The sequence below is a fragment of the Mus musculus genome, chromosome 19 (genome assembly GCF_000001635.26).
Source record: "Mus musculus strain C57BL/6J chromosome 19, GRCm38.p6 C57BL/6J".
In the NCBI taxonomy this organism is placed as follows: domain Eukaryota; kingdom Metazoa; phylum Chordata; class Mammalia; order Rodentia; family Muridae; genus Mus; species Mus musculus.
In genome coordinates, this window is record NC_000085.6 from 43,466,738 (window position 1) to 43,490,302 (window position 23,565).

Here is a 23,565-nt window from a genome sequence, read left to right on the forward strand (position 1 = left end):
ACCTTCTCAAACAGAGCAAAAGGAAGGTTGAAGTGCAAATAAGGGCCCAGAGGCAAAGGCAGGTCCACTAGAGCTGTGTAGATGGGAGCCAGTCCTAAGGCCTGAGAGAAGCAAGTTCCAAAAGAAGGGGGGTTGGGGGGGGCTGGAATCTGAGGTCCTGATTTCCTGCTGCGAGGACACATCCCTTTGGTCTCTAGTGTATCTGGTCCACTGTACCACAAGCCCTGGGGCCCTGCTGTTTTCCAGGCCAAGTTTGAAGAGAACAGAGACACATCTCTCTCCCCTTCCCCCAGCGCAGATGAGGTAGGTTAGCACTTCCATGTCTTTTTTTCTCTAAGCAACAGAGAAGTGTTCAAAATAATCGCTTCCTCCACTTAAAAAAATTGTATGTATATGTATACATATATAATATACATAAATGTGAATCTATACATGTGTATACACATGTAGACTTTTCCCTCTTTTTAAAGATTTATTTTATACATGTGAGTACACTGTCACCTGTCACTGTCTTTAGCCACACCAGAAGACAGCATCGGATGCTAATTATAGGGAGGTGGTTGTGAGCCTCCATGTGGCTGCTGAGGATTGAACTCAGGACCTCTGGAAGAACAGTCAGTGCTTTTAACTGCTGAGCCATCTCTCCAGGTCCCTAGACTTTTCCTTTTAAGAGAAACACTGTCTCGGAAAAAAAAAAAAAAAGACTTTTCCTTTTAAAAAAGCAAGTAAAAAAAAAACTAATTAGGAGAAAGTACGCCTCTCGGTGCGTAGACTCAGGCCCAGTGTACAGGCTCTGAAGTTCCAGACTCGGCTTAGTCCTCATCTGAAGAATCCGCTTTTGGAAAAATTCTATATGCACGTTGACTCCTTCTCCTTTTGTTTTCCTTGTATTTCCCATGATCCTCTCTCCAGAGGGTCCCGAGGGAAGCAGGAGAATTGTGAGCGGGAAGAGAGTGACATGGCTTAGCTACCACACCTAGTGTGGCTTAAACCCACAGGAAAGAGACTAGGTGAGCCCTGCTCTAGGGAATGGAAGAGGACAGAGGGAGAAACCCCAACCCCTTTCATGCCAAGAATACCAGCAGCTTATGTCTATATGACATTGTATAAACACTGTCAAGTACATTAGAGTCTTGCAATAACTGCACAGATAGAGAAGGTATTAAATGTCTTGTATGGATTAAAGCAATCAAAAACTCCAATGCATGGAGAGTTTGCACAGCTCTCGGGTAAGAGAACCAGCCTTAGAACTCTGGGCATGGGAACCTCCCTCCCTCTCCCACCCTCCCCCCCCCAACCCCCTGCCATCTTTCCCCACCCCTTCATCTACCACCTAAGCACAAACAACACTGAACCATCTGCTGCCTGCTGGCTCCTACTGGGAGGGAGTTGGCCTAGCCTCCTACAGTTGGCACCGCAGAAGTGTGTGGTCCCGAAGAATCTGTGTAAGCATCCAAAGACCAACAATGATTCTGACTGTCGTATTTCCCCTGTGTCCTATAGCTGACAATCGGAAAAAGCAGAGGGTCCCACACCGGGAGAGAAGGCGGCATGATTTCTCTCTGTTCAAGCTTTCAGACTCCGAGATCAGAGTCAAGATCTCGCCACAGCTGCTGCTTGCCACACACCGCTTCATGGCCACAGGTAGGACCTGCCCTGCCCACGCCCTACCTCAACACTTCTAGTAGAATCTAGCATGGCACCAGGCACCACATCTCTTACTATTCTCCATCCCCATCCAGTGTGCCACTGGCACTGAGAGCCAGGGTTTGAGGAAGAAGGCTGCCTCCTGTTGGGTTGAGGTAGCTTCAGGCTCCCTGCTGTGTTGATGGAGAGGAAGTGAGTACTCTTTTACCAGAAAATGCATAACTTCCATTTCCTCTGCTCACTTCCTAGCAGGAGCCTAAAGCCAACCTACTCCATCCTACTCGGATTGGGGTGCCCCAGACCTTTGTCCCAGAGGGAAAAGCATTATCCTACCAAGCAACAAGCCCATGTGTCCTGCTCCCCACTAGGAGTCTGGAGTGGGAATCCTGGTGCCCTTAGAAAGAAAAACAGGTACAGGAACTCCTTTGTATGAAGAGGCAAGGATTTGCCTTTGAACTCTCTGACATCACTCAGCCCTAATTAACATGTTCACCTAGAATGGTTAGTCCATGACTAAGTTCCATTTTTAGCTAATACAATACGTACTCTTTGAGGATATAGTAGAGTGCTAGCCAGAGCTGGCCAGGTACTAAAAGGTGGGTAACAATAAAGTGGAGCCTCCTTACAGTAAGAATTTTCAACATGTAATCTTGTCTGAATGTAATTTTTTTTTAATCATGGATCAATTGCCCAGGGCAAAGCAGCTTCATCTGCTTAGTATAATTCTGCAAGCATCACTATATAATGCCTATTAATAGTTGAGTATGATAAATGATATTTTACATTATTGGCAACTTATCACTTAAGTCATTACCTTTCTATTAACTTGGGATTTCATGTCAGCCAGCAGGTGAATGCTATCCAGATAAGCCAGACTCAATTCTTTGTGTCTAGAGTTGTCCAGGGTCCAACTCTAAATAAAATCAGGGACAAAAGTCATAACAAAACTGACCTTTCCCAAACGCTGACCTGTTTCTCCCGAGATATCATGAAGCAATAGTCAGCCCCAGAAGGCACAGAGAAGGCCCCTGGATGCACACTGGGGATTAACATTCTTCATCTGAGGGATTGATTTGCAGAACCCCCACCCCACCCCGGCCTACTTAAGGGTCTTGTTCTAGATGAAACCCCAGATGCTGCACTCGCCTCCTGCCAGCTTTTGCAGTTGGAATGGGGGAGGGGCAGCAGTGCAGCTGTCCACCCCCACCCCCTGTTGCCTTCCAGAAGTGGAGCCCTTTAAGTCCCTGTACCTTTCGGAGAAGATCCTGCTCCGGCTTCTGAAACATCCCAACGTGATCCAGGAGCTTAAGTTTGATGAGAGGAACAAGAAAGCCCCAGAACACTACCTCTACCAGCGCAACCGCCCGGTGGACTATTTTGTGCTGCTCTTACAGGTGGGTGTCAAGGTCAGGGGACTTCCGAGAGCAAGAGGAGGGCACCTGCAGGGCAAAGGGGAATTCCTCGGGCTTTGCTTCCCTCATTGCACGGTGCCTAGAGAACAAGGCCAATGGGTTGGGCGTCCTTGCATTACCCACAGGAAAGCCACAGGCATGTAAGAGTGGTATCCCGGGATCTGTAGCTTCTCCCATGGGCTTTCACCTTAGCACTCGAGCATGTTGGGGGGACAGTAAGAAGCCTGCATGTTCAGTAAAGGCATTCTCCTTCTGAACTGAAAGAGCCTGTGGAATCCTGGTATCTCGGGGTGTCTGCTTGAGTGTCCCCCACTGCCTCCTGATATGTACATGACTCTTCTTAAACCCTTTCTTCTGTTGATCTGACTCTCAGCATCTCTGATTTCCACACTGGCCCTGTCTCTGCCTCCTGGACCATGTGGGATACATTTATTCTCTGTGGTTCCCTGAAACATCTCTCTCTGTAAGGGCCAAGAAGGAAGGCAATGACTGAATGAAAAAGGCTATCAGTTGCCTACCCTGGGTACCTGGACAGGCCTGCCTTATGTATCTGTCACAGCTGGGTATGATGACACATGCCTGTTATCCCAGCACTCAAGAAGCAAAGGCAGGAGGATACCTGTGAGTTTTAGAATAGTCTGATCTACATACTGGGTTGCTGGCAAGCCGAGCTACGTGGCAAGACTCTGTCTAAAATAAAATTAATTACTTAATTAAAAGTGTCAGGCAGAGTTCCACTGGAGCACAGCTTATCCTGTCCTGGCCCCACCGTGAGCTCCGTCACTGGCTCCATGTCTCTTCCCAGCAGAGTTTTATAGGCCCTAGAAACAGTGATGGCTTAAGATCCGAGTCAAGATCACATTGAGTTAGAACTGGCCGCTGGCCATACAGTCCACCTCAGCCTATCCCGTTTATGCCTTGATTTGTCTCATATATATCACTCCAAGCAACCTCAGTAATGATGATTCTACCCCCATAAATGGGGTCCTTTTCTTCACCTTAGAAATGAATTGTGTTACACTGTGTATATAATGCAAGGACACATGCAGTCCTTCATAAGGAAAAGCTTTCAAATAAAAAGCTGAAGGGGATAAAATAGAAAAAAAGGTAGTAGTCTCAGGAATTGGAAAGATTTGCCTTCAAAATGTCATTGTTTCTATTTGCTAGCAAACCTTGGCTAATCCAGTGAACCTCTCTGAGCCTGAATCAATCCATCTGTCAACTGGACATAAAAATGTTACATATGCCAGGTGGCAATGTTCATTTTAAACATTTTATTATGGAAAACTAGCCAAAAAGTAGGAAGAAGGAAAAAACGTAACTATTACCTAGCTTCAACAACTGTTGATATTTTGTCAAGAATTCCTAATCCTCCCGTTTGCAAGTATTTATTTTGAAAAATGCCAAGGTGCCAGGCGTGGTGGTGCACACCTTTAATCCCAGCACTTGGAAGGCAAAGACAGGCAGATCTCTGAGTTCAAGGCCAGCCTGCTCTACACAGTGAGTTCCATGACAGTCAGGACTACACAGAGAAACCCTGCAGGGTTGACTGAGAATCCACAGGTGCACATAACAGTAACAGCTGCATAAATGCAGCTCTACACTCATGGTAGTTATTGCTATCATTGACAATGAATGCTAGTTATCACTGTCACCAGTGGTGAATTCAACAAGAGCAGGTTCTATCTCAGCCAGACCCAGAAATGGTCTCGTCTGGGACACTGAGTCAGTAAAGCTGTTTACTATGCTCTGGCTTACTGGTGCTTTAGGCCTGTGTCCTCGAAAGGCAGCTACAGTGTAGCAGGAGAGCTTCGTTATTCAGGACCACGTGCTGCTTTAGGGCTGATAAAGCTGTGAATTCACTGCAAGGGGCTTCTGAAGTCGGAGCTTGTGTTTCTGTAAAGGAAATCTAGGCAGAATTAACACTTCCCTGTGATCATGTGAGTCCATTTGTCCGTGCCCACAAAAGTCCTTGGGGTCTGAGGGAACCTGGAAGACCTGGAAGTGCCCATCCCAGCCTCAGTAAGTTCCTTACCCTCCTTCTCTCTCCAGGGGAAAGTGGAAGTGGAGGTTGGTAAGGAAGGCCTTCGCTTTGAGAACGGAGCCTTTACCTACTATGGTGTTCCAGCCATCATGACCAGCGCTTGCTCAGGTATTCTAGTTCTTAAGCCGGGAGTTTATCAGGGAAGCAGTGGGGCCCACCAAGAAAGATCTAGGCGGAAGTCACGACTCTTGTGTTGACTCCTGTTAAACACCTTCAAAATAAGCTGTTTCGCTTCCTTGGCTCGGGTTTCCTTCTGTGCAAAGACGGCATAAAAATAACTTCAGATTTTGTTTGGCTTTAAGAGGAAGAAAACTGAGGTGGGGGTGGAAAAGGTAATCTTGTAGCAAGTGCTGGGGTGGAGACCCGGCTTTTCCGAAAGAAAGGACACGTTGTTTCACGCTCTTCCCTACTACCCTCCTTCCTGCCTGATTCCTGCAGGGCTAATTGGTGCTGGGGTGGAGTAGAAGTGGAGATTTCCATGAGACATTCTGTTTTCTGAATTACTTCTGAAACCCACTGCACCCTTCTGTCCTTAGATAATGACGTGCGGAAGGTTGGAAGTCTGGCTGGATCCTCTGTCTTCCGTATGTATCTCTCAAACCCCTTCCTCATGTCTTCCCTGCCATGGTCCTGCCTCAGCCCACTCTGGGAACCTGAACCAGGCTATTTGAACATGGGCTGGGTTAACGAGAATGGCTGAATGCCGGCAGCTTCCTTGTAATGCTCTGCCGGGAACACTGCCTCCCACCAGGTACCCACAGAGCACGGAGGCTTAGCTTTTGTGTGCCTGGAATGTGTGCCTTGGCTTCTCTGTTACTGCACAAGGGATGAGCGGAAGTGTGGCTTGGGGGGGGGGGGGGGGCATCATGAGTTGCCACTTGTCAGGGAATGCAGGAAGTTGAGCTGTATGCTCTGATGGCCGTCCTTTTCCTTCTGTGCGATGGTAATTCACCCTTGGCCTTTATCTGAAGTGCTATAATATTTTGTTTGGTTTTGGTTTTGGTCTATGATGTTTGTCCTTAGGAAAAGGTAACTGTGGCGTTTGGTGTTGTGGCTCAAGGCTAGTGAAATCTGTTGCTTAGCCATTGCTCTTTCCTTGCCTACAGCTTTTCTGTCGGCGACAAGGTGGCTGCCAGCTGGCCATGCATGCAGCTTGGGGGTGCGTGCGGACTGGCACAGGGCTGGTGGCTGGCTTGAACTGCCCTTCTGTGTGCTACCTTCTTGCTAGTTTCTGTGCAGAATCAGTGTGTTTGTGTGTAGAAAGCATGGCTTCGATTGTGATCCGAATGTAATCTAGAAAGAATTTTCTCTAGAATTCCTTTAGATTCATTGGTTTAAATTTTGCAGTGGCCACTTTAATGTCAAGTGGGGTATTTCCTTTCATCATAAAAGAGATTTTTACATAGTGTTTTTATATTTGAATTTATCTGAAGGCTTTGAAGCATCATAGGCCAAGAACAGCAAGTTAAATGTCACTTCAGAATGAGAAAAAAGGGCAGGGTGTATAGAGCAGTGGCCAAGTAGTTGTCTAGTAAGGTCAAGGCCCTGAGTTCAAATCCCAGCCCCACAAAAAATAGATAATAAATAAATAAGTTTATTAATTAAAATTCTAATAAGGAAAGGTGAAGAAATGATTTGTCCCAAATCACCTAGCCAATTGATAACTTAGCCTGGATGGGACATCTCCTGTTTCATGACTATTTCACGCAGCACAATGGATACAGATTTTTAGATCATTGTGGTCCAGAATTCAGTCACTGTATGGACATGATAGGGCTGTTAAGATGCTACCAAGAGGCCGGGTATGGTGGTGCACGCCTTTAATCCCAGCACTTGGGAGGCAGAGGCAGGCGGATTTCTGAATTCGAGGCCAGCCTGGTCTACAAAGTGAGTTCCAGGACAGCCAGGGCTATACAGAGAAACCCTGTCTTGGAAAAAAAAAAAAAGATGCTACCTAGAAATTCTGGCTCTGCTCTGGCTCTTCAAAAAGAGCTGTGAATAAAGAAAAACAGAAAACAAAGAGTATCATAGATCTCGCCACCTCCTTCCCTCCCCAGTTCATATGACATTCTTTAAAAAGGCCCAACAAAAGAGGGTCCGTCAGGAACGGACCCTTGCTGCTGAGTCAGATGAGACTGAGTTTGTTACCCTGGAGCCCACGTTGGAAAAGAAGATAACTGACCTTCACCCACATGCTATGCCACACCTACCCGCAGACACACAAATAAATAAACTAAAAACAATGTCAAGTGGGAAGATATTACCTGACTTCCTCTGATCCTAGTTCTCTAAAAAAAATCCCTCAGTTTTATCAGTGAGAAGAGTAAACTTGCAACCATAGTCTCCCCCCCCCGCCCATTTTATTAAAGTTTTTAAGATAGCATCCAAAGCGATGGGTTTTACCACGGCATCTTCATATACATGAGTCATTATACTTTGTATTTAACTAACTAGAGGGAAGCATTACGTTCTCTTTTCTTTCCCATGCTTCTGAGCCTTTGCACACACATTCTCAGGAAAGACAAAGAACATTGCCCAGTAGGGGAAAAGAGGTTGTCTGTCCTCCATCAAATCCTCCCCCCCCCCCACCCCAAGTGAAGTGTGAGCTAAATGCAAAGTCCACCCCCACCCCAACGTTGTTCTCTGAGCTGGTGCTGATGTCAAGGTCCAAGAGCCCCCAGCTCCACATTTTTTTAATGTATTTATTATTATACATAAGTACACTGTAGCCGACTTCAGACGCACCAGAAGAGGGTGTCAGATCTCATTACTGGTGGTTGTGAGCCACCATGTGGTTGCTGGGATTTGAACCCAGGAACTTCTGAAGAGCAGTCAGTGCTCTTACCTGCTGAGCCATCTCGCCAGCCCCCCAGCTCCACATTTTACCAGCCAGGAACATCAGCATGTAGTTGGGAGGAGGAGCTTGAACCTAAGCCACACCACAGGGCAGTCAACTCTTGTAGGGTCTTGACCTAGTTCAACACCTGTGATTTGTGTCTCAGTGTTGAACCTGACGTTACAGAGATTCTCCCAGGTGTTCCTGAGTGTGCCTCAGGAAGCACAATCCATACTCTGTTCTCTGTCCCTCTTTGAGGCAGGGTCTCACTAGCCTAGAACTTGCTATGTAGACCAGAACTCACAAAGAGCTGCCTGCCTCCATCTGCGTGCCATGGTGCCCAGCTAGCACTCTATTCTTTATCTTGACTTCGATCGCCAAGAAATCCTCGAGCCCATGATGAGGGAGCCTGGCTTTCTAGAGAAGCCTCACACGAGCCCAGGTATCACAGAAGCACACAGACCTATGCAGGGGCCGAGGAGAAGGAGCCTTCCATTTGCTTAGCAGAGTAGAATTTAATTTAGGAAGAACCGATTCTCCCGGAGACTGGGGTTTATTGCTCCAGTGCGTCTCCAAACAGAGGCCAGTTCAGACACTCATTAACATCCTATGGCAGAATGGTCCCCAGGTAGGTATAAAACCTCCTCCTCTTCCCCCGCTTGGATAAATAATTTGAGATCAAATCTGTGCTGTAGGAGATAAGGACCCAGAAGCCTCCGATTTCATGTGCCTTCATCCTGTAGATCGGTTTCACTTGGGTCCTGGGAAGGGGTTGTGAAAATGACCAGATAAGACAGAGTCCTGTGTAAGTTCACATCAGGATTAACATGAGGAAAGGACCGAAGCTATGAGTGATGGCCAGGGCTGGGAACAGAGAAAGGGGGAGAAAAGAGAAGAAAAGAAAGAGGTGCTTTGGAACTTGTGCTCTCTAGAAACCACCTGACTTGATTCATAAAGTTGACTCACAGTTGTGCCACTAGAATCCTGCCCTGCCTTTGCCTAAGGTCTCTGAGCAAAGAGCAGCACCTGGGAGCCAGGGCAGGATCCAGCCTCCTAGCAGATGTCCTCATGGGAGCATCCTGGCCTCTGAATGTCTAACCGAGTGCTCTCCTGCAGTTGAACAGGCTACATGTGGCCACTGGGAGAGCAGAGGGCAGGGCACAGTGCTGGCCTCTAGCAGACTTGCCAGCTTGAGAGAAGGCTGCTCATGTGCTCTCCCCAAGGGCACTGGCTGTGTTAGTCCCTGGCATCTGTGAGTCTCGCTGAGGTGATTACATTTCCTCTCAGGAGACCTTCAGTGGAGTTCATTTTATTTTGTCTCTCTGGAGAGTGACTCCATAAACATAGAATCCCTGTGCTTTCCAAAGCAAGGTTTATTTTTGCCAAGAAATGTGCTATTGTGAAGAACTGGGAACAGACGGTCTCACCCTCTTTGCTTTGTCTCTCTTCTTTTGTGTTTATCTCCTTTTTGCCACTCACATGCCCTTGACCCCTACTCCTTAGTGCCCGTCTCTGTGTCTCGTACCTTCGCCTTCAGCAGAGGGGACTCTCTGGCAGGCTCCCCAGGTAAACATGCAGAGTATCTCTGGTCTCTGTAGATCCAGTCGGGTTAGCAGGAGGCATTTGGTCCCCTTTCACTGTCCTGCATGAGAACTGGCCCCTACCCGCAGGCTCCTGGATGACTAAGACATAAAGCATCGCACAAATAATAACTCATTTGCACAGTGTCAGGAATTTTCCTGCCAGGGTGTGTGTGTGTGTGTGTGTGTGTGTGTGTGTGTGTGTGTGTGTGTGTGTGTTTGAGGTGAGAAGTAATGTACATTCTCCCACATAATTTGACTCTTGCCGAGTGGGGGGATAAAAAGTGCAGAAGAGACAGAGGAAATGATGGAACACTGTCCTACCTGCCTAGCATCCCGTTTGCTTCAACCTTTGCTTCCCTGTAGTTAGCTGCTAACCCATCCCCCTCGTCTTAGTACTCCACTGTGTGATAGTACGCTCATTTCTGCACCTACGGAGGTTACTACTGTATGTAAAAGTGCCCACATACCTTTCCATTTGGTGTAGCACCTCATGTCAATGATATAAAACTTGACGGTTTTCTTGTTAAATCTAGTGAAACCTATGAGAGTACTCAGTAACCCAATGACTGCATTGGGTACAGCAAAGTTGAATAATTAAATGGCTGTTTCTGTTGTTTCTATCTTTAGAAGTTTATCTCTTAGTACCATGGAGTGCAGACCAAAGCAGGAATGTATTAGATAAAATTTTCCTGAAGTTAACAAGCCCATTCCCTTCCTCTCCCTCCCTCCCTCTCCCTCCCTCCCTGTCTCCATCCCTTTCTCCCTCTCTTTCCCTCCCTCTTTGTCTCTGTCTCTCTGTCTCTCTCTTCCCTCCCTCTCCACTCTCCTTCTTTCCCTCTCTCCCTCCCTCCACCTTCTTCCTCGCTCCCCAAGTGTTCCTTCTCTTCCCTTCTCTCTCCTCTCACATCCTGGCCTACTCTGCCCCCTTTCTCTCTCTGCCTCTACTCCCTTGCCCAGACCCCAGATTCCTTCTGTACTAGAAAGAATGAAGTCCATCGTTCCCTGTGGTTACCCCACCTATGTTTCCCTCACCAAACCCTTTGTATCCTCAGTGACCCAAAACCCTGCTACATCTGGTCAGCTGACCTTCTACATTGGAAAGGCCGTGTCCTGAGACCTCAAACCTCATATTCATAACCTCAAACACAGTTATTTTAACTTGTCTCCCAAATCACATTTTCCCATCAAAACCCATCTGGCTCCCATGTTTATCTGTTCAAGACAACTTAACCACCTTCTCAAATTTCACCAAAGTTTTCTGTCTCTGTGGATGGTAATTTTCCACTAAGGAATAAAGCTCTTCTTGCTTTGTGAGAATTCATGCCTTCCCAATGGCTACAGGCTAGAATAGTTGATGCGAGAGGCCAATCTGGTACCCACACCAGCTAAGCGGTCTCACCCCCGCATGCCAGCAGAATTAGAGGCAACCACATCATGGACCTTCAAGTCTTGGCGAATGCCAAGCTGTACTGCAAATGAGCTGCAGAAGGGGGGTGGGGGTGCGTATTTTTACAGGATTTTAAACCAGAAGAATCAAAGCAGGCATATATTTTTCTTTTTAATTAACCCTTAACTATCCAGACATCCCAGTTATAATTTCTCAGTGTAAAGGATAGTGGTGGTTCACAATATTTATTATGAAAAAACGTCTGTAACCCAATGCCAGAGAATAAACAGACTTGCTGTGTAGCCTTTCTCCCACCAGCGACAGAGACTTCCTCCTATTCTGGCTGACATGCACCCCAGGGAGTTCTTCTCCCCATTTTCCATGACTGTGGATGTTTAATCCAACATGAAAGTGCTAAAAAAAAAAAAAAAAAAACCAAGCTGAGAGCAAGCCCATCCTTTTCCCAGTCTTGATTCAGCTCTGCAGAGTGGACCAGTCATAGGTGAAGCAGGAGAAAGCTACCAGGAGCCAGTACCTTCTCTTTCTGCTCTTTCTACCATTCTTGCTGATGGGCTCTGTCTTTGGACAACCGCTAGCCTCCATGATAGCTGGCTGGCATTCTCAGGACCCTATGCTACAGCATTACCTCTTACGCTGACTCTTGTTTCTGTCCCATGTTAGCAAAGATGCCTGGGAAGTTTGTGGCAAGGAATCATGGGTTCCTTCTGGTCTCATTTTTATTCCTGTTCCAGAAATATAAGGTTATATACATATTAAACCTTAACTTGTCTTGCACCGGGGGGGGGGGGGAGGGAATAACCCCTAGAAATGAAAAAGTTTTAAAAACAAATCCGAATTCCAGAAAGAGAGGTCAAAACTTCAGAGCACTGGCTGCTCTTGCAGCAGACCCAGGTTGAGTTCCCAGTACCCACATGGCAGCTCAGAACCCTCTGTAACTCCAGATACTGGGGATCCAGTGCCCTCTTCTGGCCTCAGTGACCCAAAACCCTGTTACATCTGGTCAGTTGACCTTCTACATTGGAAAGGCCGTGTCCTGAGACCTCAAACCTCATATTCATAACCTCAAACACAGTTATTTTAACTTGTCTCCCAAATCATTCTAGGCATTCTACAGAATTCTAGGCATTCTACACGGTATACATATATACTTGCAGACAAAACACTTGTATAAATAAAATAAATTCTGAAAGTTAAGAAGAAGAAATTTTATAAAAGAAATCGTTTTATCCTAGTTTCTCAGCTGTTCTGGGAGAGGGGCGGGGACTATTACAGGGAGACAGACTCACAGACATAAGCTGTCTGGTCAGTCCTGTATTTATCGTAAGTAGGTAGAGAGATCCAGGTCCCTAGATGCTGCTTTCTCTTGCCTGGGAAAGTTACTGCATCTCTACACGTAGGCATTTTGCGCCCCCTAGAGGACAACGTCTGCATTAGCCATGCTAATGACTATGGCACTCACATTGGATGGAGTCCAAGAGTCCTTGTACCAAATATTTCAAAAATACTGAGCATGTGACTGCAAATCATTATCCATGAGGCATTTCTTTGAGTCTGAAGTAAGGAGAGCTTAGTGGTCTATGGATCACCTCCAGAGAACAGTGCAATTAGCTAACTGCAGGTGCTTTTGTTTAAAAATGAAACTTCTCCTTGGCCCCACTGCAGTTATCTCTCCCTCTCACCAAATTCATCCCCTTGTTCTTCTCCTGATGGAGACAATATCGACTTTCCCATGGCAATCCTCCTAAATCCACAAAAACTACAGAGAAAGAGACATCACAACCAAGGCTATTGTCTATCCGTAATGTGCTTTGAGATCAAAGATGATGTCGTCTTCTGCCTGAGTATACGAGGAGTCCCTAAAAATAATCTTCCAGCTTTGTACAATGTGGCAAGTGGAAATATTCCTTGGGGTTGGCTCTTGTGCAGTAAACATTTGGGAACCATTAACACACTCCTTGAAACGTGAGCAAGTTCATCTGGGAGTGTAACTGGGGCTGGCTTGCAGAGTTCACGTGGGGCTTGATGGAGGGCTGGCTCTTGGCATTTGGTTGTCTGATGTTAAAGAAAAAACAAACTACCAAGAATGATGAATTTTAATAATCTTAGTCTGTACTCTTATAAGCCTGTGTATTAAACCCCATCCCTATCTAATTTGGGGAACACAGATGGCCTGTGGTAGTAACCATGACCAAAGGAAAGCCGTTCCCCCCATCCCTCTGTCATGATCCAAAAGATGTAGACAGGCAGGCACAGAGCCCCCAAATCTTTATGCTCCAAAGGGGAAGTGAGCATTATGCCTGTGGATTTTGAGTTTTGTTCCCTTTGAGGGTACACTAGATAAAGGTAGGCACAAGAGAGACAAGAGTCCTGGAACTATGTGACAGTCTTCAAGGAGGCCTGTATATTAGTAGAGATTAAAGGAGATTCTATCCAGCATCACTTACTATATGAAATATTCCTCCATGTCTTCTTCTACCTCCCCAAATTTTACTGCAGTATGTTCTCCACCCAACCTCAGTCACTCTAAGCTGCCAACCAGAACAGACAACTCTTCAGCATGACCACACATGGCAGCAGTGGAGTGGATGGAGGTCTACCACAGTCCTCCAGAGAGTTAGTGATGCTAAGTAGGAAGCAGTGTTCCCTTCTACCCAGTCACCCTGGAGCCAGCTACATGCTCTAAGACCAAAAGCAGGCCAGAGGCATGTTAGCCACTTGGCCCAGCTCCTGTTGGTGTCCCTGTGGTCAGCAGCGATGTGTTCTGTTGTCCAATCTGATGCATTCAAGCCCTCCTCGAGTCACACTTAGGGTTTTCCACTTTGCTTCGTCCCCCAAGCCGTGCCTCTGTGCTCTTAGGAAATGTCAAGGGGAATTAAGACAACTTGAACGAGTTTGCCATGCTGCTGGGGCACTCGTCTGTTACTGATTTCTTCTCTTTTTTATTAAAAGCATTTCCCTTTCCATCTCCCTCGCTCCGAAGCCTCCCAGTATGCGCACAATTACCAAAGTGCCGAGTCATCAGTGTCCTACCTATTGAGGAATGTCAGGCCCTGGGACGCTGAAACAGTGTCTTGCACAACACTCAGATGAGCTGGGAGTTTCTTTGTCACGAATGAGGGTTCTTTCTTTTTTTCTCTCTCTCTCTTAATTTCTTTTACAAGACAGTTGTATCTTTTGGCGTTGAGAATCTTTGGGATTTTATAAATAAACATCCAGTGGTGTATTTACTTTTAAAAAATATTAAAACATGTTTCTCCTTACAACATAACAGTGACATACATACATACACACACACACACACACACACACACACACACACACACACATCCTATTTAAAGAGAGCTATTTTGAGCTCTCTTTCCTCTATGAACTATAGTCACCTGGGGAAACCCATTTCTCCAAGAAGCTAGGGCTGATAGCAGGATGCCAGAAGTATTGCTGTATAGAGTTAAATCCAAGATGCCTCAGACCTTGGTCTAGCAGCTCAGGGGACAGGCCAGGGAGCACCCAGGGAGCTCAAGACTCTGCCTTCTCTTTAACAACAGTGTGTGAGACAAAGTGGAAAACCCTAAGTGTGGTGCAAGGGGGGTTTGAATACATCAGATCAGACAACAGAACACATCAGTACTGACCACAGAGACACCAATAGGAGCTGGGCCAAGTGGCCAACATGCCTCTGGCCTGCTTTTGGTCTTATACCGTGTGTGTGTGTGTGTGTGTGTGTGTGTGTGTGTGTGTGTGTGTGTGTGTGTAATATATATTATATACACACACATATGTATATGTGTGTGTGTATATATATATATGATATATATACATATACACATACATGTGTATATATATCATATACACACACACAGTGTTTAACATGTGAGTCCCTGAATAAAAGCAGGGTGATCTCCTTGTCCTAGGTGCTCACAATGAGAGCTTAGCAGAGAACTAGAATGTACTTGCCTCTATTGTTACCTCCGTTCCCTGTTGTGAGGAATGGAAGTGATTCAGGCAGATGAGTCTGCAGATGGGGAAAGCTCAGTAGGTAAGAGAGGTTCCATTTCCCTGTCATCCTTCCCAAATAGTGTATGGAAATGTGACCCAAGATCAGCATGTGGAGCAGAGGCTGTGGGCTGCAAAGCCCCAGCTTGGTCAGGAAAAGTGGAAGATGCACCCATGAAGTTACAGGCAGAGCTCACGCCTTCTCCCTTGAGCTACGCCTGACTCAGTGGACGCTGAGTCAGTTTTGCAGACCCTGATCGCATGCCATACTACCTGCTACTAGCCCAGCTACCCCAGAGGACAGAGCTCTGGCTTTCTTAGCCAGTTGCTATCCCAAAGAGCTACAAGTAGATTTGGTCAAGCCAGAACCCATCAGTTTGTTTCCAAGGGACCAAGACCACAGTCTTAAGGCTCACAGCCACTGGTGCATGTGTCCCTTTGTTCTCGGTCACTGCTGTGTCAATCCTCAATCACTCTGGATGGTCTGGTCCTCCAACACCTGTGAATGAGGCACTTCCACAGGCCTGACTCCAGGACCTCTTGTCTCACACACTGTTGTTAAAGAGAAGGCAGAGTCTTGGTGCTCCCTGGCCTGTCCCCTAAGCTGCTAGGCCAAGGCCTGAGGCGTCTTGGATTTCACTCTATACAGCAATACTTCTAGCATCCTGCTATCAGCCCTAGCTTCTTGGAGAAATGGGTTTCCCCAGGTGACTATAGTTCGCAGAGGAAAGAGAGCCCTAAATACCTCCCTTTAAACAGGATTTAGATTCTAAATTAAAATCCCTTCGAGGGCTGATGATAGGTACAGATCTGTCCACTCTGCGTTTGTACTGAGTACCTGCCCCAGGTCAGACTCTGTGGGTGTATGCTGATGACGATTAGGAAAGACAGGAATCAGGAAAGGTGAGGGCTGTACCCTCGCTGGATTCAGGGTTAACAGAGCTGATGGATATGTAATCGATCTCTGTAAAAAGTGCTTTTGGAAGGACTGGAAAGAGGCAGTAACAGAGAGCTTCCAGGGGACCCAGATGAGGTCTTCAGAGAAGTGAGCATCCTCAGAGACAGCTAGGGATTAAGAAGGAAGCCACCTTGGCAGGCAGGCCTGGGAACCAAGAGACTGGCATCTTCTCAGAAAGAGGCACTTCCGTGACTGAGGGTGCCCAAGGAAGCCAGAGGCCAAGAGCAAAGAGGGAGGCCCAAGACTAAATCAGTCAGGAGAGTGGGGGTCAGCAAGGAGCCTGGGTTTTTACTCAGGTGGAATCAGAAATGAATTTGTGGGATCAGATCTCAGTGGTCTCTTTCTCCCCACACTTCCACGTTTTGTGATTTCTATTGCCCATGATAATCAAGATCCATAAATATTAAGATGAAAATTTAGAAAACAGGGAAGTCACAATGTATAAACAACTTTTATTGTAGTGTATATTATAATTCTACTTCATTAGTTAAAACTTAGTGGTAAATGGTCTCTTACTGTATCTATGTTGTCAATTTTATCATGTGTATGTGAGAAAGGGGAAACCCAGTGTATAAACTGGGTTTCTACTATTGGAGTGTATGGTGTTGACTTGGAGTCATGGGATCTCCCCCTGCGCGTGCGTGCACACACACACACACACACACGCACACGCACACACACACACACACACAGGGGGGGGGGGGGACTGCTGTTTGAGATTAGTAAGGAGAACAGATTGTGACCCAAACAAAATCAATGATCACTGACCTTGAGTAGGAAGAGGAGAAAACAGAGAGAGCCCATTGGGTTAGAAGCCAATGGCAGGTGTTGGTGTGGTCCTAAGAGAGTAGGGAAGTCAAGGCTGATCCCTGGTTACTGGAGGCAAATAGCTTCAAGCAAGTAAATGGCCTTTTGTAATGGCTTGGCAAATAGACACGTCATCAGACTCTGTGACTCACTCCAGCAGGTGCCGACCAGACGTCTTGATTGACATGAGCATCATCTCACGGGGCAGAATCAAACCCCTAAGTTTCTACCCTGAGTGAACTTTGAAGGCTTTGAGTCTTCACTAGAGCTGAGGTAGATCTGAGTTCTGAGAAGCCAGCAGCCTCCTTAGTGTCTTGGGAAGACATGCAGACGGCATCAGTTGGGAAACGGGATGAGAAGGGCCTTGCCTTCTCTGGTTGGACTGGTCCCAGTGTTGAGACAGTGCTTAAGATCACCTTCGGCTTCCCTCCCCACTATTGGTCCTAGGGAAGACAGATCACTGTCCATTTTAAAATCAAATGGCACAGTCTTTACTGAATTTAAAGAAACTATGGAGATGTTTAAGTCTTTGGCTGAAAGTCTGTGAATCATTCCAGGTTCTACTTATGCCAGAATGAGCCTTTCTGTGACCCACATTTCTAAGGACTACTGTCCTGGATAATGCAAGGCATTCATAATAGCCAAGGGGCTGTGCCCTCCCTGAGCCCATGTTCTTCCTGCTACATATCTCAGACATGCAGAATTCTATAGTTCCACAACCAAACATCCCTGAAAGATACAGAGTCCAGGAGCCCTAAGACCAGAGCCTGGCTCACCCCACGCAACCCTGTTGCTGCCATAAAACTCATGGAGTAGAGCCTTGCTTTACAGGTTGGTATGAATGGGTGTAAAAGGCAAGGCTAAAATATTTTTAAATGCATGTTAACATGCTATACAACTTGTAACTATTTACCCTTATGGCTCATGGACCCACCACCACCTGCCACTGCTCAGGCAGGCCAAGTTAGCCCCCATAAAATACGGCTATGGTGAAATGACAGGTGATCCTGAAGATAAGCCTAAGGCCTTGGTCTTTCTGTCATAACACTGTGTACAGCACCTTGTCCCAGCAGAGAAGTACCATAGACACAGCACTATCCTTGTGTAGTTGGGGGTTCTCCTACACCTAACTTAAAGACAAGAGCCAAGGCAGCCTCCTACTTCTGTCCCCACCCCCATCTAGGGAAACAGAGCACTCTGGCATCACAGGAGACAACACCGACAAGCCACCCCCTTCTTGGGCTCTAGTGGGGTGTGGGCCCCTGTCCTTACAGTGCCATAGCCTGGTAGTGCCATGGGACCTCGGTAAACAGCGCCTTTCTCTCTCTTCCTCCTTCCTCTCATCCTTCCTCTCTTTTTCCCACCCGCCATTCCTTGTCTCCTCTCTCGTTTCCCCTCCCTCTTCCTCACCATCTGCAGTAAACCGGTCCCCTTCTCGCTGCAGCGGGTTGAATCGCTCCGAGTCTCCAAACCGAGAGCGCAGTGACTTCGGCGGAAGCAACACGCAACTGTACAGCAGCAGCAACAACCTCTACACACCTGACTACTCGGTGCACATTCTCAGTGATGTGCAGTTCGTGAAGGTGACTCCTCCAGGAGGGCAGCAGGCTGGGGGCAGTGGGACAGACCTAAGCATAGTACACACACCATTTCCCTGCCCCACGGTGTGCTGGGTGACAGTTCTTCCCTGGCTGTGCAAAGCCCTGCTCTTAGTAAGCTTGATTGTTGCCGTGTATCATGGTTGTTAAGCATTTGTCCCGGTCGAGGTCCCTGGTTCCTCTGTTTCCTATGGAGACGCTAAGGCACACGTTAAAGGGAGAGGAGCTTGTCTGAGAAGTGTTTCTAACAGTCTCTTCTGAACCCCTGGCATTGCCCCCAGAGCGATGTTATTCATTTCTTCTAAGGTCAGTTGGCCAGGGATAAATAAACCAAACATATAGAAAGCCGTGATGATCTTCTACGACAGAGTATTGACTTATATGATGGAATTTCTAAACCATAATACTAAAGTCTGCTGGTTCGTAGTACTGGGCTCATAGATTCAGGTCACAGGTTGAGCTGTCTCACCGATGGCTGTGTTGTGCTTGGTATTGACAAGACACTGTGGCAGCTGCTTTTCTAGAGATGGCGTGGCAATAGCGGGGGGTGAGGGAGACGGGGAAGCGTACGGTAACTCAGGTAAGCTCAATTGTTCATACTGAGCCACGGCATAAATAGATCAGGTGGAGGAGACTTGGCTGCCTTTGAAGTGGCCATCAGAGCAGGCTGAAGAAAGAATACTTGAACTGACTAGGTAGAGAGCGGGGAGGGAGCCCTGGCCTGTGACCAGCACAGATGCTGGTGTGATGGGAATGGGGCATCAGAAACAGAGCCCTTGCACCCTTCAGGCAGCCTATGGAATTTAGATTCATTTTTAGTTCATTTCCCTAGCAATGGGGTGGGGTGGGGGGGAAGACCCGTTAAGTAGGACTAAAAGTTTTAAAGAGAGTTTGACTAATGCTTTAATTAGCCACCCACCTCAACTTTAAAAGGTTTAGATGGGGGAAAGGAGGGTTCCCTTTTTTTGTTTTTTTTTTCTTGAGTCTTCTTGTTCACCCAAGTCAATTCAGGCTATTGTCACAAATTATCATAGAATGTACAGTTTACACTGCTATAACCTAGGAAGGGTCACGGGGCCAGGAGATGCAGTGTGTGTTGAGGGCCCACTTCCTCACGGACCTTGGGGCCTCAGACCTTAGAGAGCAGAGAAAGAGAGCAAGCGCCCATAGAAGAGAAGTCATAGCATCCTGATCCCCTTCTGAAGCGTCAGCCTCCTGATGCCTTCCCCTCCAGGATAGGGTGGCACAACGTAGTGTGTAGATTTTGGGGCTCACATGGCACCATTTATGGCTGAAGTTCAACAACAACAACAAAAATCAGTATCCATTTGGCTTGGTACTGTGGGATGGAAAATAAACAAGACTCTTTAACCATTGGGCTTTAAACTTGAGCTGTGAGGCTGAGGGCTAAGAGGAGTGTCCCTTGTCTTGAATAGACTGGATAGGACTATCAGACCTGGATTTGGCAGCTCCTCAGGGGACTGAGATGAGAGCCTCTGAGAGAGGACATTTGTAACATTTCCCTAAGTCCCCGTACCCTGGAGCCCTGGAGGTGACTTTCCACAAATGACAAGGAAAACTCTTTCCCATCCTGAGACGGTGGTGGTTGGAACCCGAAACCAAAGACAAACCTCAGGGGTACTGAGAAGCACAAGTTCTGTTTGTCACACTGGAGGATCATGTTCTGGTCCAAGCTGCTGGGAAAACCAAACAGAGTCTTTTTTTTTTTTTTTAACCTAAACATTTTTAAATCGAGAAGGATGGCTAATTAAAGCATTAGTCAAACTCTCTTTAAACCCGTGGCTTCAGGAAACTATTAGTCCTACTGAGGGGCACTTTTCAAATTCAAGACAAATGTGTTAGGGTTTGGTTTCCTCCTTTGCCCTGTACTGTATGATTTTTCTTAAACCATAAGCTGAAAATCACCTCCTCCCAATTCAGGAGCTGCCTGGGGTCCTTGCTGAGGCAACTTCCTCCATTCCTCTCCCAGTGCATGTGCTTGCTCACTCGCTCTCTCTTCCTCTTCCTCATTGTCCTTCTCCTTCCCTCTCTCCTTCTCCTTCCCTCCTTCCCTCCTTTCCTCCCTCCCTCCCTCCTTTCCTCCCTCCCTCCTTTCCTCCCTCCCTCCCTCCCTCCCTCCCTCCCTCCCTCCCTCCCTGCTTCTCTGTAGGAATCAGGATTGAATCTGGGGCCTCAGACACCCCAGGCAAGTACTCCACCTTACAGCCCCTGAGGACATAAAGTGAAGACTCTGTGCAAAACTGCTTTCCCAGGCCCAAACCCCAGCTGCTGGCTGTAGAAAAGGTCCTGAGTGACCTTCCTTGTCCAAAAAACTAAAGTTCCCAAATTATTATGTTCGGAAGTAATATGATTTCAAGACAAGTTTACAGTAAAGCTAGAAAGGCGCATCTTATGGTTTTCTGGGTAAGGTTTTAAACAAAGCCATGATTCGTAGACGTTTATGAAGCCCCCAAAGAATGCTTGTGAATTTATTTATTTTTTTTTTTATTTAGTATCTGTAATGTAGGCATCATTGTTAAGAACATTTGGCAACTACCCTATGGTGTTTGTTATGTAACTTTGACCTGATTCCCGTCACCATCTAGTGGTGGAATTCCTAAATTGCAGGGTCCTGTTTTGAAGGCTAGTAAGTCCAAGTTCATAAAATGGCAAGAGACATCCACTAGCCTAAAGGTTAAGTTCTGGGTGCTAAGTCAAAATGCCTGAAATGGAAATATTATCTTTTGCTAGTCTCACAATAATAATTTAGGAAATGCTTAGATTATTAACTGGTCAAAGTGTGGAGGACAATCTAAACTCAAACTATTGCTAAGACATATTTCATAGCAACAGAAACGAACGAAAAGAAAAAAGAAAAAAATGTTGTCTTTTGAACATGCTTAGCTTCATCAGCCAATCTATGCATATTACCTGAGCATTGACAATGTTTGGACACCGTGTAGTACGTTAAATATATTTGGATATAAGATACAAATATGGGGCCTGGAGAGCTGGCTCAGTGGTTAAGAGCCCTGGCTGCTCTTCCAGATGACCTGGTTTGGATTCCCAGCACCCACATGAGAGCTCACAACCATCTGTGACTCCAGTTCAAGGGGATCTGACACCCTCTTCTGGCCTCCACAGGGACGTGGCATACATGTGCTGCACAAACACACATGCAGGCAAAACACTCAAGATATTATTAAATAAAAAATTTTAGACTAGAACAAAATTTCCAGATATAAATATATAAATGTTTTATACAAAAGTGCCTTGCAAGTTGTTAAGAGGAGAAAACAAGTTAAATGACAATGATACAATGATCAATGCAGGCCACTAAACTATGTGGCATTTTTTTTTCAAGCCACTAAATTATGTGGCATTTTTAAAACACTATATTATCTGGATAATATCTGGACCTTTAAAATTTGGGAAGGAACCAGAGGGTGATTAAGGCAGTGTCGTGTGGGGCCGCTCCCACAAGCAGGTATGGAAGGGACCTTGAAAAGAGTCTGGCTGCCCTAGTTCTGGGTTAGTGGCTGGGAGAACTGTTAACCATCAAAGCTATGCTGAGGACATTATTTCACCTGCTTCTCTTCTTTTGTGTGTTATTTTTAGACACAGGGTGTCATAATATAGCTCTGGTTGACCTGTTTTTATTTTCTTTAACTACTAGACAATATTTCTATGTATCAGTAACGTGCTAAGTTGACCCACTGTCAGGGCCGGGAGTGTAACTGAGCAGAATCCCATCTGTCTGGTGTGTGCCAGCCCTGGATTTATTCCCTAGCACCAACACCAAAACTTGGCCAGTGGGAGAGAAGAGACAAGAACGGACCTAGGCCTAAGACCGCTTTTCAGATCAGAGTTTCTGTCCACAGCTTATCTTTTTTAGCTTTTTGTAGGTTTACTCATTTTATTTCAAGTCTTTTGCTCACATACCTGTCTGTGTACTATGTGCATTCCTGGGAATTGGACCCAGGTCCTCGGCAAGAACAACAAAGGCTCCTCGCTACTAAGCCATCTCTCTAGCCCCATATGCCAACAGTTGTTTTCTTACAGCGATCCATTAGCACAACAGTACTTTAAAGTTTCAAAAATATCTGTTTCTGAAAGCAAGACCATGAGAACAGTGATAACGAATCCGTGGTGCCTTCCCTTCTCCACAGCTACCCATTGACAAGCAGACCCCACCCCAAACTCTACCCTGTACCAAGTGTCCAGGGCAACCATTCCCTCCAGTGCACACAAGCACAACACAACACACACACACACACACACACACACACACACACACACACACACACACACACACACACAGTGTTCCTCCTAATGCCCAGCCCTGGCTGTAGCTCTCTGAATCATCTCTTAGTTCCTGTTTCTATTGCTGTGATGAAGCACCTTGACCAAAGCAACATGGCGAGGAGAGGGTCTACTTGGTTTTCACTTCCACGGCACTATTCCTCATCAAAGTCAGGACATCATCCTTATCCAGCCACTGCCACTGCCTGGCATTGGCCCCTTCCTGCTGTCCTCTTGGGCTGTTGTCTTACTGAAGGCTTTAACTCTACCAAGCACCACCAATCTCGCTGACTGAGGGCCACTGTCCCTCCCCCATCCCTCTCCCATTCCTCCTCCCCCTCCTCCACCTCATGGCCTGCCATAGACCATTTAGAAGGAATAAGATGGTGAGTTTACACCTGCCTTTGAAATGTGCACCTGTTACAAAATCAAATTGAGGCATTGAGGGGGGCTGTAATAAGTTTCTGTAGGCATTTTTTACAAACTCAGAGTGGCTAGGGATCTGGCTAGCGTTCCCCACCTCAAAAGTGGCAAAACCAAGACTTGAGACTTGGGTGCTGAGCAGGCAGCAAGTTTCCTGCTGTACTCTCTGGGTCAAGGATCTTTTTATCTTAACTGATTAAAGTAGAAGACAAACATAAATTAATATTTTAAAGAACACAGCTGGGGTTATGGAGCAATGGCTCAGTAGTTGAGACTGCCTGCTGCTCTTCCAGAGGACCTGGTTCCCAGCACCCCTGGGGAGCAGCTCACAGCCACCTGTAACTGCAGCTCCAGGGGGTTCGGTACCTTCTTCTGACCTCTGCAGGTGCACACATGCTATACACAGACACACACAGACACCACATACACACATACTATACACAGACACACAGACACACATAGACACCACAAACACACATGGCATACACAGACACCACAAACACACCTGGCATACACAAACTTGCAGACACACACACAACAATTCTATAAAGAAC

At 46.5% G+C, this 23,565-nt stretch overlaps 1 protein-coding gene across 7 annotated transcripts in view; it reads left to right on the forward strand.

Moving 5' to 3' along the window:
* The window catches only part of Cnnm1 (cyclin M1), a 58,142-nt gene that overhangs the window by 27,669 nt on the left and 6,908 nt on the right, over positions 1–23,565 (forward strand). For 2 of the 7 annotated variants that reach the window (XM_006527480.4, NM_001373992.1), the window contains exons 3-8: positions 1,504–1,644; positions 2,872–3,041; positions 5,112–5,211; positions 5,640–5,687; positions 9,443–9,505; positions 18,108–18,271. In XM_006527480.4, the coding sequence (XP_006527543.1) occupies positions 1,504–1,644; positions 2,872–3,041; positions 5,112–5,211; positions 5,640–5,687; positions 9,443–9,505; positions 18,108–18,271 (686 nt within the window). Of the gene's footprint in view, positions 1–1,503; positions 1,645–2,871; positions 3,042–5,111; positions 5,212–5,639; positions 5,688–9,442; positions 9,506–10,479; positions 18,272–23,565 lie in introns of all 7 variants that reach the window. The other 5 variants (XM_006527482.4, NM_031396.3, XR_003952827.1 and 2 more) reach the window with 4 other exon arrangements.